Source organism: Motacilla alba, unplaced genomic scaffold (assembly GCF_015832195.1).
Source record: "Motacilla alba alba isolate MOTALB_02 unplaced genomic scaffold, Motacilla_alba_V1.0_pri HiC_scaffold_34, whole genome shotgun sequence".
In the NCBI taxonomy this organism is placed as follows: Eukaryota; Metazoa; Chordata; class Aves; order Passeriformes; family Motacillidae; genus Motacilla; species Motacilla alba.
In genome coordinates, this window is record NW_024037436.1 from 1677018 (window position 1) to 1691149 (window position 14132).

Below are 14132 nucleotides of genomic sequence, written 5' to 3' on the forward strand. Positions count from 1 at the left end.
GTGGATTTTTTTAATTTTTGGACTCTTTTTTTGGTGGTTTTTAGCTGGATTTTTTTGGGACCAAGGGGCGCTTTGGCTGAGCTGGAAATTCCCAGGAAATCCTCAAAATTTTGGGAAAAAAACCCAAAAAAATCACAAAAAATCCCAAAATTCGGGAATCGGGAGCGGAGCTGGGGATCCCAGCGGGAACTGGGAGAGGAAAAACGGGATAAAAATGGACCAAAAAAGGAGATTTTGGGTTTTTAGGAGCTTTTATTTTGATTTTTTTTTGGAATAAACGGTGCTTTGGCTGAGCTGCAACTGTGGCAGGGGGAAATTGGGGTGAAAAAAGGGGATTTTGGGTCGGTTTGGAACCAAAAATGGGAAAAATTCCCGTTTTTATCCATGGGAAAATTGGGAATTTGGACTGGGAGGGACTGGGAGGGGTGGGAGGGATGAAATTGGGGTGAAAAAAGGAGATTTTGGGTCGGTTTGGAACCAAAAATGGGGAAAATTCCCGTTTTTATCCACGGGAAAATTGGGAATTTGGACTGGGAGGGGTGGGAGGGAAAAAATTGGGGTGAAAAAAGGGGATTTTGGGTCTGTTTGGAGCCAAAAATGGGGAAAATTCTCGTTTTTATCCATGGGAAAATTGGGGATTTGGACTGGGAGGGATAAAATTGGGGTGAAAAAAGCAGATTTTGGGTCAGTTTGGAACCAAGAATGACAAAAATTTCCACTTTTATCCATGGGAAAATTGGGAGTTCGGACTGGGATAAACTGGGAGGGACTGGGAGGGGTGGGAGGGATGAAATTGGGGTGAAAAAAGGAGATTTTGGGTCTGTTTGGAATCAAAAATGGGGAAAATTCCCGTTTTTATCCACGGGAAAATTGGGAATTCAAACTGGGAGGGACTGGGATAAACTGGGATGAACTGGGAGGGACTGGGAGGGGTGGGAGGGATGAAATTGGGGTGAAAAAAGGGGATTTTGGGTCAGTTTGGAACCAAAAATGGGGAAAATTCCCTTTTTTAGCCATGGGATAATTGGGAATTCAAACTGGGAGGGACTGGGATGAACTGGGAGGGACTGGGAGGGATGAAATTGGGCTGAAAAAAGCAGATTTTGGGTCCGTTTGGAAGCAGGAATGGGAAAAATTCCCGTTTTTATCCATGGGAAAATTGGGAATTTGGACTGGGAGGGACTGGGAGGGATAAAATTGGACTGAAAAAAGCAGATTTTGGGTCCATTTGGAGCCAAGAATGGGAAAAATTCCACTTTTATCCACGGGAAAATTGGGAATTTGGACTGGGAGGGGTGGGAGGGAAAAAATTGGGGTGAAAAAAGCAGATTTTGGGTCTGTTTGGAATCAAAAATGGGAAAAATTCCCGTTTTTATCCATGGGAAAATTGGGAATTTGGACTGGGAGGGACTGGGATAAACTGGGATGGACTGGGAGGGACTGGGAGGGGTGGAAAGGAGAAAATTGGGCTGAAAAAAGCAGATTTTGGGTCCGTTTGGAGCCAGGAATGGGAAAAATTTCCATTTTTATCCATGGGAAAATTGGGAATTTGGACTGGGATAAACTGGGAGGGACTGGGAGGGGTGGGAGGGAGAAAATTGGGGTGAAAAAAGGAGATTTTGGGTCTGTTTGGAACCAAAAATGGGGAAAATTCCCGTTTTTATCCATGGGAAAATTGGGGGTTTGGACTGGGAGGGATAAAATTGGGGTGAAAAAAGAAGATTTTGGGTCAGTTTGGAACCAAGAATGACAAAAATTTCCACTTTTATCCATGGGAAAATTGGGAGTTCGGACTGGGATAAACTGGGAGGGACTGGGAGGGGTGGGAGGGAGAAAATTGGGGTGAAAAAAGGAGATTTTGGGTCTGTTTGGAATCAAAAATGGGAAAAATTCCCGTTTTTATCCATGGGAAAATTGGGAATTTGGACTGGGATGGACTGGGAGGAACTGGGAGGGACGAAAAGAAGAAAAAAGGGCTGAAAATTCCGATTTTTCTCCAGGAAATTCCAGTGGCTGCCGCCTTCCCTCAGGAATTTTTCCCGCTGAAAGGAACTTTTCATTCCAGACCTTTCCGGCCGCGCCCTCATCCTAAAAAAACCCCAAAATATTCCAGTGGCCTCAGCCCATCCCCCTCCTCCAAAGTATTCCTGGTTATTCCCTTTTATTCCTTTTTTCCCCCTCTTTTTTCTCTATTTTATTCCCATTTATTCCCTTTTTTCCCTCTTTTATTCCCTTTTTTCCCCTTTCCCGCCTTGATTCCCATTTATTTCCCTTTATCCCATTTTCCCTCCATTTCTTTCCTCTTTCCCCCCCTTTTTTCTCCTCTTTCCCCCCCTTTTTCCCTTTTTTTATCCTTTTTCCCCCTTTTTTTCCCCTTTTTCCGCCTTTTTTCCCCTTCTTTCCCCATTTCTCCCATTTCCCCCCACTTTTTCCCCTCCTTTTCTTCCCATTTTGGAATTTTGATGGTAAAACCCTTTGAAAAAATGGGAAAATTCGGAGTTAAAAATCCCCAGAAAATCAAATTTTTCACAGAAAAATCTCTGAGGTGAAGGGGGCGTGGCCACAGGGGCGTGGCCACACCGCACTCCCATATATGGGCTCGCAGTGGGCGTGGCCCCACCTCTCCCACTCCATATATGGTTATGTGGGCGTGGCTAAACGTCATGCCCAAATATAGCCGCCAACGGGGCGTGGCCCCATAGCCCCGCCTAGTGGGCGTGGCCAAAGCTGTGCCTATATTTGTCGATAACACTGGGCGCGGCTTCACGGCCACCCCCATATATGGTATTTATAGGCGTGGTCACAGCGCGGATCGACCAATCAGCGCGCGTGTGGGCGCGGCCAGCGTGAGGCGCCTGAGGGAGAAGGGCGTGGCCCGCCGTGAGGGCGGCCCAAGATGGCGGCGCGGCCGTGGCCGCTGCTGCTGCTGCTGCTGCTGGCGGCGCCGGGCCGGGGCCCGGGCGGCTCCTCCGGGCGGCTCCGCCTGGGGCTCGGGCCCGGCCCGGCCGCCGGCTACTTCCCCGAGGAGCGCTGGAACCCGGAGTCGCCGCTGCGGCCGCCGCGCGTGGTCGTGGCGCTGCTGGCGCGGAACGCGGCCCACGCGCTGCCGCTGGTGCTGGGAGGGCTCGAGAGGCTGCGGCACCCCAAGGACAGGATGGCGCTCTGGTGGGTCTGGGGACATTGGGGACACTGGGGTGGCGTGGGGACACTGGGGGGACACGGCACCCTAAGGACAGGATGGCGCTCTGGTGGGTCTGGGGACATTGGGGACATTGGGGACACTGGGGTGGCGTGGGGACACTGGGGGGACACGGCACCCTAAGGACAGGATGGCGCTCTGGTGGGTCTGGGGACACTGGGGGGACACGGCACCCCAAGGACAGGATGGCGCTCTGGTGGGTCTGGGGACATTGGGGATATTGAGGGGACACTGGGGGGACACGGCACCCCAAGGACAGGATGGCGCTCTGGTGGGTCTGGGGACACTGGGGACATTGGGGACACGGGGGGGACCTGTGTGAGTGAGGGGAGTGTGGGGAACACTCGGGGGGGGCTCCGTGTGTGACACTGTCCCTGTGTGTGACACCCCTCTGTGACCCCATGTGACCCCGTGTGACACTCAGGTGACCCCGTGTGACACCGAGGTGTCCCCGTGTCCCCTCAGGGTGGCCGCTGACCACAGCGAGGACACCTCTGGTTGTGTGTGACACTGTCTCCGTGTGTGACCCTGTGTGTGTGTGTGACACTGTGTCACTGCTGTGACCCCGTGTGACCCTGTGTGACCCTGTGTGACCCCGTGTGACACTGAGGTGTCCCCGTGTCCCCTCAGGGTGGCCGCTGACCACAGCGAGGACACCTCTGGTTGTGTGTGACACTGTCTCCGTGTGTGACACTGTCTCCGTGTGTGACACTGTCCCTGTGTGTCCCCTGTGTGTGACACTGTCTCTGTGTGTGACACTGACCCTGTGTGACCCCGTGTGACACTGAGGTGTCCCCGTGTCCCCTCAGGGTGGCCGCTGACCACAGCGTGGACACCTCTGGCTGTGTGTGACACTGTGTGTGTGACACTGTCCCTGTGTGTGACACTGTCCCTGTGTGTCCCCCTGTGTGTGACACTGTCCCTGTGTGTCCCCTGTGTGTGACACTGTCCCTGTGTGTGACACTGTCCCTGTGTGTCCCCTGTGTGTGACACTGTCCCTCTGTGTGACCCTGTGTGAACTCCCCTGAGTGTGACACCCCTGTGTGACCCCGTGTGACCCCGTGTGACCCCGAGGTGTCCCCGTGTCCCCTCAGGGTGGCCACTGACCACAGCGTGGACACCTCTGGCTGTGTGTGACACTGTGTGTGACACTGTCCCCGTGTGTGACCCTGTGTGACCTTTGTGACACTCAGGTGACTCCGTGTGACCCCGTGTGACACCGAGGTGTCCCCGTGTCCCCTCAGGGTGGCCGCTGACCACAGCGTGGACACCTCTGGCTGTGTGTGACACTGACCCCGTGTGTGACACTGTCCCCGTGTGACCCCGTGTGAACCCCCCTGTGTGTGACACCCCTGTGTGACCCTGTGTGACACTCAGGTGACCCCGTGTGACCCCGAGGTGTCCCCGTGTCCCCTCAGGGTGGCTGCTGACCACAGCGTGGACAACACCTCGGCGCTGCTGGCCGAGTGGCTGGGCCGCGTGCGGGGCCGCTACCACCGCGTGCTCTGGAGGCACCAGGAGCAGCCCACGTGCGTCCGGGGGCGCCTGCAGGGCTCTCGGTCCTTTCTGGGGGGCTCACACACGTTCTGGGGGGGCTCTGACACATTTTGGGGGGGCTCTGACACGTCTCTGACACATTTTTGGGGTTCCTGGGGGATTCTGTGGGGGCTCAGACACGTTTTTGGGGGGCTCTGACACGTCTCTGACACATTTTTGGGGTTCCTGGGGCATTTTGGGGGGCTCTGACACACCTCTGACACATTTTTGGGGTTCCTGGGGCATTTTGGGGGGCTCTGACACACCTCTGACACATTTTTGGGGTTCCTGGGGCATTTTGGGGGGCTCTGACACATCTCTGACACATTTTTGGGGTTCCTGGGGGATTCTGTGGTGGTCCAGGCACTTTTTTGGGGGGCTCTGCCACATCTCTGACACATTTTTGGGGTTCCTGGGGGATTTTGTGGGGACTCAGGCACTTTTCTGGGGGGCTCTGACACATTTTGGGGGGCTCTGACACGTCTCTGACACATTTTTGGGGTTCCTGGGGGATTTTGTGGGGACTCACAAACTTTTTTGGGGGGCTCAGACACATTTTGGGGGTTCCTGGGGGATTTTGTGGGGACTCAGGCACTTTTCTGGGGGGCTCTGACACATTTTGGGGGTTCCTGGGGGATTTTGTGGGGACTCAGGCACTTTTCTGGGGGGCTCTGACACATTTTGGGGGGGCTCTGACACACCTCTGACACATTTTTGGGTTTCCTGGGGGATTTTGTGGGGACTCACAAACTTTTTTGGGGGGCTCTGACACATTTTGGGGGACTCTGACACGTTTTGGGGAATTCTGGCACCTTTTGGGGGGGCTCTGCCACATCTCTGACACATTTTTGGGGTTCCTGGGGGATTTTGCGGGGGCTCAGGCACTTTTTTGGGGGGCTCAGACACATTCTGTGGGGCTCAGACACATTTTTGGGGGGCTCAAATACCTTTTTTGGAGGGCTCTGACACCTTTGGAGGGCTCTGACACATTTTTGGGGGGCTCAGACACGTTTTTATGGGGCTTTGACAAATTTTGTGGGGCTCAAACACATTTGGGGGGGCTCTGAATCCTTTTTGGGGGGGCTCAGACACATTTTGGGGTGCTTTGACACATTTTTGGGGGGCTCTGACACATCTCTGCCACATTTTTGGGGTTCCTCGGGGGTTTTGTGGGGACTCAGGCACTTTTCTGGGGGGCTCTGACACATTTTGGGGGGCTCTGACACACCTCTGACACATTTTGGGGGTTCCTGGGGGATTTTATGGGGACTCACAAACTTTTTTGGGGGGCTCTGATACATTTTGGGGGACTCTGACACATTTTGGGGAATTCTGGCACCTTTTGGGGGGGCTCTGCCACATCTCTGACACATTTTTGGGGTTCCTGGGGGATTCTGTGGGGGCTCTGACACATTTTGGGGGGCTCTAACACGTCTCTGACACATTTTTGGGGTTCCTGGGGCATTTTGGGGGGCTCTGACACGTCTCTGACACATTTTTGGGGTTCCTCGGGGATTTTGTGGGGACTCAGGCACTTTTTTGGGGGGCTCTGACACCTTTTGGGGGTGCTCAGACACATTCTGGGGGGGGCTCTGCCACATCTCTGACACATTTTTGGGGTTCCTGGGGGATTTTGCGGGGGCTCTTCCCAGATTTGGGGGGGAGGGGGTCTCCTCGGGATTTGGGGTGTCTGAGGTGCCCCCCAAGTCCTTCCTAATGAGGAGGGACCCAAATTTGGGGGGAGGAGTCCCTTGTGGGTCCCCAAATCTGGGGTGTTCCTCAAGTTTTGAGGGTCCCCAGATTTCGGGGGGCTCTCCCCAGATTTGGGGGGGTCTCCCCGGCTTTGGGGGTGTCTGAGGCTCCCCCCGGTGCCCCCCAGGTCATTCCCCAACGAGGAGGGCCCCAAATTTTGGGGCTGTCCCCAGGTTTTGAGGGTCCCTGTGGGTCCCCAAATTTGGGGGGGGGGGGCCACGATTTCGGGGGGCTCTTCCCGGATTTGGGGGGGGGTCTCCCCGGATTTGGGGGTGTCTCAGGTGCCCCCTGGTGCCCCCCAAGTCCTTCCTAATGAGGAGGGACCCAAATCTGGGGAGAGGAGTCCCTTGGGGGTCCCCAAATGTGGGGTGTTCCTCAAGTTTTGAGGGTCCCTGTGGGTCCCCAGATTTCGGGGGGCTCTCCCCACATTTGGGGGGCTCTCCCCGGATTTGGGGGGCTCTCCCCGGCTTTGGGGGTGTCTGAGGCTCCCCCCGGTGCCCCCCAGGTCGTTCCCCGACGAGGAGGGGCCCAAATTTTGGGGCTGTCCCCAGGTTTTGAGGCTCCCTGTGGGTCCCCGGCTTTGGGGGGGGGGGTCTCCCCGGAATTGGGGGGGGTCTCCCCGGCTTTGGGGGTGTCTGAGGCTCCCCCCGGTGCCCCCCAGGTCGTTCCCCGACGAGGAGGGCCCCAAGCACTGGAGCCCCGCGCGCTACGAGCACGTGATGAGGCTGCGCCAGGAGGCCCTGGAGGCCGCCCGGGCCATGTGGGCCGATTACCTGCTGGTACGGGGGCGCCCCGAAATGGGGAGGGGGGCCCCCAACTCGGGGAGGGGTCCCCAGGGGTCCCTGAGCCCCGGGGTGGGGGGAAAAGCCCCCGCAGAGGGGAGAAATGCAGCCCCGGGGTGGGGGACACTGGGGACACCCAGGGCTAGGTGCGGCTGTGTCTGAATTGGGGGGGTCGTGAATTTGGGGAGGGGTCTCAGAATTCAGGAGGGGTCCCCAAATTTGGGGAGGGGTCCCCAGGGGTCCCCAAAGGTCCCTGAGTCCCGGGGTGGGGGGAAAAGCCCCCCCAGAGGGGAGAAACGCAGCCCCAGGGTGGGGGACACTGGGAACACCCAGGGCTGGGTGTGGCTGTGTTTGAATTGGGGGGGTCGTGAATTTGGGGAGGGGTCTCCGAATTTGGGGAGGGGTCCCCAGGGGTCCCCAGGGGTCCCTGAGCCCCGGGGTGGGGGGAAAAGCCCCCCCAGAGGGGAGAAATGCAGCCCCGGGGTGGGGGACACTGGGGACACCCGGGCCCAGGTGTGGCTGTGTCTGAATTGAGGGGCAGGTGTGACACAGGTGTGACACAGGTGTGACACAGATCACACAGGTGTGACACAGGTGTGACACAGGTGTGACACAGATCACACAGGTGTGTCCCAGGTGTGACACAGGTGTGACACAGGTCACACAGGTGTGTCACAGGTGTGACCCAGATCACACAGGTGTGTCACAGGTGTGTCACAGGTGTGTCCCTGTCCCAGTTCCTGGACGCGGACAATGTCCTGGTGAACCCCGACACGCTGGGGGTGTTCCAGGTGTGACCCAGGTGTGACAGGTGTGTCCAAGGTGTGTCCCAGGTGTGTCACAGGTGTGTCCCTGTCCCAGTTCCTGGACGCCGACAATGTCCTGGTGAACCCCGACACGCTGGCCGTGCTGGTGGCCGAGAACAGGACCGTGGTGGCCCCGATGCTCGACTCGCGCGCGGCCTACTCCAACTTCTGGTGCGGCATCACCCCCCAGGTGAGGGCGGGGCACGGGTGAGGGCGGGGCTGTTCCCCCATTCCCAGTGGTCACTCTCAGTGGTCACTCCCCCGTTCCCAGTGGTCACTCCCAGTGGTCACACCCCCATTCCCAGTGGTCACTCCCAGCGGTCACTCCCCCGTTCCCAGTGGTCACTCCCAGTGGTCACACCCCCATTCCCAGTGGTCACTCCCAGCGGTCACTCCCCCGTTCCCAGTGGTCACTCCCAGCGGTCACTCCCCTGTTGCCAGTGGTCACTCCCAGCGGTCACTCCCCCATTCCCAATGGTCACTCCCCCATTCCCAGTGGTCACTCCCAGTGGTCACTCCCCCATTCCCAGCGGTCACTCCCAATGGTCACTCCCCTGTTCCCAGTGGTCACTCCCCCATTCCCAGTGGTCACTCCCAGCGGTCACTCCCCTGTTGCCAGTGGTCACTCCCAGTGGTCATTCCCCCATTCCCAGTGGTCACTCCCAATGGTCACTCCCCTGTTCCCAGTGGTCACTCCCCCGTTCCCAGTGGTCACTCCCAGTGGTCATTCCCCCATTCCCAGCGGTCACTCCCAGCGGTCACTCCCCCATTCCCAGCGGTCACTCCCCTGTTCCCAGTGGTCACTCCCAGTGGTCACTCCCCCATTCTTGGTACCACTCCCAGTGGTCACTCCCAGCGGTCACTCCCCTGTTCCCAGCGGTCACTCCCAGTGGTCACTCCCCCGTTGCCAGGGCTATTACCGCCGCACGCCCGCCTACCTGCCGATCCGGCGCCGGGAGCGCCGGGGCTGCTTCGCGGTGCCGATGGTGCACTCCACCTTCCTGCTGGACCTGCGCCGCGAGCGCTCGCGCGGCCTGGCCTTCCACCCGCCCCCGCCCGGCTACAGCGGCGCCTTCGACGACATCATCGTCTTCGCCGCCGCCTGCCGGCACGCCGGTGAGCGTGGGGATTGGTGGGGTTGGGTTGGGTTGAATTGGATTGGGTTGGGTTGAGTTGGGTTGGGTTGGGTTTGGTTGGGTTTGGTTGGGTTGAGTTGAGTTGGGTTTGGTTGGGTTGGGTTGAGTTGGGTTGGGATGATGTCATCATCTTCACCACCACTTGCCGGCACACCGGTGAGCACGGGGATTGGCACTGGTGGGGTTGGGTTGGGCTGGGTTGAATTGGGTTGAGTTGGGTTGGGTTGGGTTGGGTTTGGTTGAGTTGAGTTTGGTTGGGTTGGATTGAGTTGGGTTGGGTTTGGTTGGGTTGAGTTGAGTTGGGTTGGGCTGTGTTGGATGAGTTGGGTTGAGTTGGGTTGAGTTGGGTTGGGTTTGGTTGGGTTGGGTTGAGTTGGGTTGGGCTGTGTTGGATGAGTTGGGTTGAGTTGGGTTGGGTTTGGTTGGGTTGAGTTGGGTTGGGTTGGGTTTGGTTGGGTTTGGTTGGGTTGGGTTGGGTTGAGTTGGGTTGGGATGATGTCATCATCTTCACCACCACTTGCCGGCACGCCGGTGAGCACGGGGATTGGCACTGGTGGGGTTGGGTTGGGCTGGGTTGAATTGGGTTGAGTTGGGTTGAGTTGAGTTTGGTTGGGTTGGATTGAGTTTGGTTGGGTTGGATTGAGTTGGGTTGGGTTGGGTTGGGTTTGGTTGAGTTGGGTTTGGTTGGGTTGGATTGAGTTGGGTTGGGTTTGGTTGGGTTGAGTTGTGTTGAGTTGGGTTGGGTTTGGTTGGGTTGGGTTGAGTTGGGTTGGGCTGTGTTGGATGAGTTGGGTTGAGTTGGGTTGGGTTTGGTTGGGTTGGGTTGAGTTGGGTTGGGCTGTGTTGGATGAGTTGGGTTGAGTTGGGTTGGGTTTGGTTGGGTTGGATTGAGTTGGGTTGGGTTTGGTTGGGTTGAGTTGAGTTGGGTTGGGTTTGGTTGGGTTGGGTTGAGTTGGGTTGGGCTGTGTTGGATGAGTTGGGTTGAGTTGGGTTGGGTTTGGTTGGGTTGGGTTGAGTTGGGTTGGGTTGAGTTGGGTTTGGTTGGGTTGAGTTGGGTTGGGTTTGGTTGGGTTGAGTTGGGTTGGGTTGGGTTTGGTTGGGTTGGGTTGAGTTGGGTTGGGTTGGGTTGAGTTGGGTTGGGTTGAGTTGGGTTGGGTTTGGTTGGGTTGAGTTGGGTTGGGTTGGGTTTGGTTGGGTTGGGTTGAGTTGGGTTGGGTTGGGTTGAGTTGGTTTGGGTTGGGTTGAGTTGGGTTTGGTTGGGTTGAGATGTCAGATGAGGTTTGGTTGAATTGGGTTGGGATTGGAATTGGGCTGGGATTTGAGATCGACTTTGGGTGATCCCAAGATAGGAGTGACTCCCCCATCTCAATCCCATTCCCGATCCCATTCCCAATCCCGTTATTCCCGACGTTCCCGTCATTCCAGGGGTGCAGATGTTCGTGTCCAACCGGGAGCAGTTCGGGTTCCTGCCGGTGCCGCTCCCATCCCGATCCCATTCCCGATCCCATTATTCCAGGGGTGCAGATGTTCGTGTCCAACCGGGAGCAGTTTGGGTTCCTGCCGGTGCCGCTCCCATCCCGATCCCATTCCCGATCCCATTATTCCAGGGGTGCAGATGTTCGTGTCCAACCGGGAGCAGTTCGGGTTCCTGCCGGTGCCGCTGCGCTCCCAGAGCTCCCTGCGGGACGAGGCCGAGAACTTCCTGCACGTCCAGCTGGAGATCATGGGTGAGGTCCCGACGGATCCCGAGGGATCCCGACGGATCCGGGGCTTGGGGCTGTGGGGGAGCGGAGGATTCCGATGGATCCCAAAGGATCCCGATGGATCCCAGAGGATCCTGATGGATCCCAAAGGATCCCGATGGATCCAGGGCCTTGGGGTTGTGGGGATTTGGATTGATTCCTTTGGGATCTGGGGCTGCTTACTGTGGGATCTGGGGCTGATTCCTTTGGGATTTGGGGCCCATTCCCATGGGATTTGGGGCTCATTCCTGATGGGATTTTGGTTGATTCCTGGTGGGATTTGGGGTTGAATTCTGGTGGGATTTGGAGCTGATTAATTTGGGATTTAGGGGCTCATTCCCATGAGATTTGGGGCCCATTCCCATGGGATTTGGGGCCCATTCCCTTTAGGATTTGGGGCCCATTCCCGTGGGATTTGGGGCCCATTCCCATGAGATTTGGGGCCCATTCCCATGAGATTTGGGGCCCATTCCCATGGGATTTGGGGCCCATTCCCTTTAGGATTTGGGGCCCATTCCCTTTAGGATTTGGGGCCCATTCCCATGGGATTTGGGGCCCATTCCCATGAGATTTGGGGCCCATTCCCATGAGATTTGGGGCCCATTCCCATGAGATTTGGGGCCCATTCCCTTTAGGATTTGGGGCCCATTCCCTTTAGGATTTGGGGCCCATTCCCGTGGGATTTGGGGCTGATTCCTGGTGGGATTTGGGGCCCATTCCCTTTGGGATTTGGGGCCCGTTCCCATGGGATTTGGGGCCTATTCCCGTGGGATTTGGGGCTGATTCCTGGTGGGATTTGGGGCTCATTCCCATGGGATTTGGGGCCCATTCCCAGTGGGATTTGGGGCCCATTCCCATGGGATTTGGGGCCTATTCCCGTGGGATTTGGGGCTGATTCCTGGTGGGATTTGGGGCCCATTCCCATGGGATTTGGGGCCCATTCCCATGGGATTTGGGGCCCATTCCCATGGGATTCTCCTGGTCCCGCAGTGAAGCTCCCTCCGGCCGAGCCCTCGCCCCACGTGTGGGTCCCTCCCAAGGTCCTGGACAAGCTGGGATTCGATGAGGTGGGAGCTCCTCCCTCGGAATTCCACCCGGGATCCCCCTCTCCTCGGGGTTTGGGGCCTTGTCCTTGGGAATTTTGGGTCGTTTTCTTCCATTTTTGCTGGATTTCAGATAATTTCCCTCCTTTATTTCTGGATTTCCCCATTTTCTCCTGGATTTGGGGCAGATTCTCCCGTTCCTGTCTGGATTTCGGGGTGAATTTCCCCATTTTCCTCCCAGATTTTGGGTGAATCCCTCCAGATTTCCCCATTTCCCCCCAGATTTCCCCATTTCCCCCCCAGATTTCAGGGGAATTTCCCCATTTCCCCCCCCCCGATTTCCCCATTTTCCCTGAGTTTTCCCCATTTCCCCCAGATTTTCCCATTTTCCCCCTGAATTTTGGGGTGACTCCCCCAGATTTCCCCATTTCTCCCTGAACTTTGGGGTGAATCCCCCCATTTGCCCCCATTTCCCTCCAGATTTCCCCATTTCCCCCCTGAATTTTGGGGTGAATCCCCCCAGATTTCCCCATTTTCCCCCCAGGTTTCCCCATTTCCCCCTGGATTTTGGGGTGAATCCCCCCATTTCCCCCATTTTTTCCCCCCAGATTTCCCCATTTTCCCCCAGATTTCCCCATTTCCCCCTGAATTTTGGGGTGACTCCCCCCGATTTCCCCATTTCCCCCTGAATTTTGGGGTGACTCCCCCCAGGTTTCCCCATTTTCCCCTGAATTTTGGGGTGAATCCCTCCAGATTTCCCCATTTCCCTCCAGATTTCAGGTGAATTTCCCCATTTCCCCCAGATTTCCCCCTTTCCCCCTGAATTTTGGGGTGACTCCCCCCAGATTTCCCCATTTCCCCCAGATTTCAGGTGAATTTCCCCATTTCCCCCCTGAATTTTGGGGTGAATCCCCCCAATTTCCCCCCCGGATTTCCCCATTTCCCCCTGAATTTTGGGGTGACTCCCCCCAGATTTCCCCATTTCCCCCCAGGTTTCCCCATTTTCCCCTGGATTTTGGGGTGAATCCCCCCGGATTTCCCCATTTTCCCCCAGATTTCCGGTTAATTTCCCCATTTTCCCCCAGGTTTCCCCATTTCCCCCTGAATTTTGGGTCGAACCCCCCGGATTTCCCCATTTCCCCCTGAATTTTGGGGTGACTCCCCCCAGGTTTCCCCATTTTCCCCTGGATTTTGGGGTGAATCCCCCCGGATTTCCCCATTTTCCCCCAGATTTCCAGTTAATTTCCCCATTTCCCCCCAGATTTCCCCATTCCCCCTGGATTTTGGGGTGAATCCCCCCCAGATTTCCCCATTCCCCCTGGATTTTGGGGTGAACCCCCCAGATTTCCCCATTTCCCCCTGAATTTTGGGTTGAACCCCCCAGATTTCCCCATTTCCCCCTGAATTTTGGGTTGAACCCCCCGGATTTCCCCATTCCCCCTGGATTTTGGGGTGACTCCCCCCCTTTCCCCGCTGCCAGGTGTTCCTGATCAACCTGCGGCGCCGCTCGGAGCGCCGGGCGCGGATGCTGCGCACGCTGCACGAGCTCGGCGTCTCCCCCCGCCTGGTGGAGGCCGTGGACGGCCGGTGAGCCCCGGGGGGGTGGGGAGCCCCCGGAATCCCCCCCGGAATCCCCCCGGAATTCCCTTCTGGAACCTTCCGGGCTCCGCAGGGCCCTGAACAGCAGCCAGGTGGAGGCGCTGGGGGTGCGGATGCTGCCGGGATACCGGGACCCCTTCCACGGGAGACCCCTGACCCGCGGCGAGGTCGGCTGCTTCCTCAGCCACTTCCGCGTCTGGCAGGAGGTGAGCGGACGGAAAATTGGGAATTTGGGAATTTGGGGTGGGAATTCTGGGATCTGGGGGGTCCGGAAGGATCCAGAGAGTCCAGGGGATTCCCAAGGGTGGGAGGGAGCTGCTGCTTCCTCAGCCACTTCCGCGTCTGGCAGGAGGTGAGGAGCTGGAAATTGGGAATTCGGAATTCCCGGGGTCCATCCCAGTTTCTTTGGAATCCCCAGAATTCCCGGGGTCCATCCCAGTTCCCGGCATTCCCGGGTTCCATCCCCAATCCCCGGAATTCCCGGGGTCCATCCCCATTCCTGGCATTCCTGGGGTCCGTCCCCAATCCCCGGAGTTC

At 57.3% G+C, this 14132-nt stretch overlaps 1 protein-coding gene across 1 annotated transcript; it reads left to right on the forward strand.

Moving 5' to 3' along the window:
• Positions 1-2551: 2551 nt before the first annotated feature.
• On the forward strand, positions 2552-14082 carry LOC119696594 (procollagen galactosyltransferase 1-like). The gene is made up of 9 exons (XM_038126363.1): positions 2552-3165; positions 4618-4728; positions 7149-7266; positions 8131-8265; positions 8987-9191; positions 10819-10938; positions 11944-12020; positions 13477-13583; positions 13669-14082. Exons 1-9 carry the CDS (start codon positions 2897-2899, stop codon positions 13949-13951), a joined length of 1425 nt encoding a protein of 474 aa, XP_037982291.1. The 5' UTR covers positions 2552-2896; the 3' UTR covers positions 13952-14082.
• Positions 14083-14132: the final 50 nt, after the last annotated feature.

What these genes read in the sequence shown, in the direction of transcription:
- LOC119696594 (XM_038126363.1), top strand. Translation starts at nt 2,897, where the DNA reads ATGGCGGCGCGGCCGTGGCCGCTGCTGCTGCTGCTGCTGCTGGCGGCG. An exon ending in GGTGCGGCATCACCCCCCAG is followed by an intron (nt 8,266 to 8,986) that starts GTGAGGGCGGGG and finishes CCCCGTTGCCAG; the next exon opens with GGCTATTACCGCCGCACGCC. An exon ending in CGCCGCCTGCCGGCACGCCG is followed by an intron (nt 9,192 to 10,818) that starts GTGAGCGTGGGG and finishes CCATTATTCCAG; the next exon opens with GGGTGCAGATGTTCGTGTCC.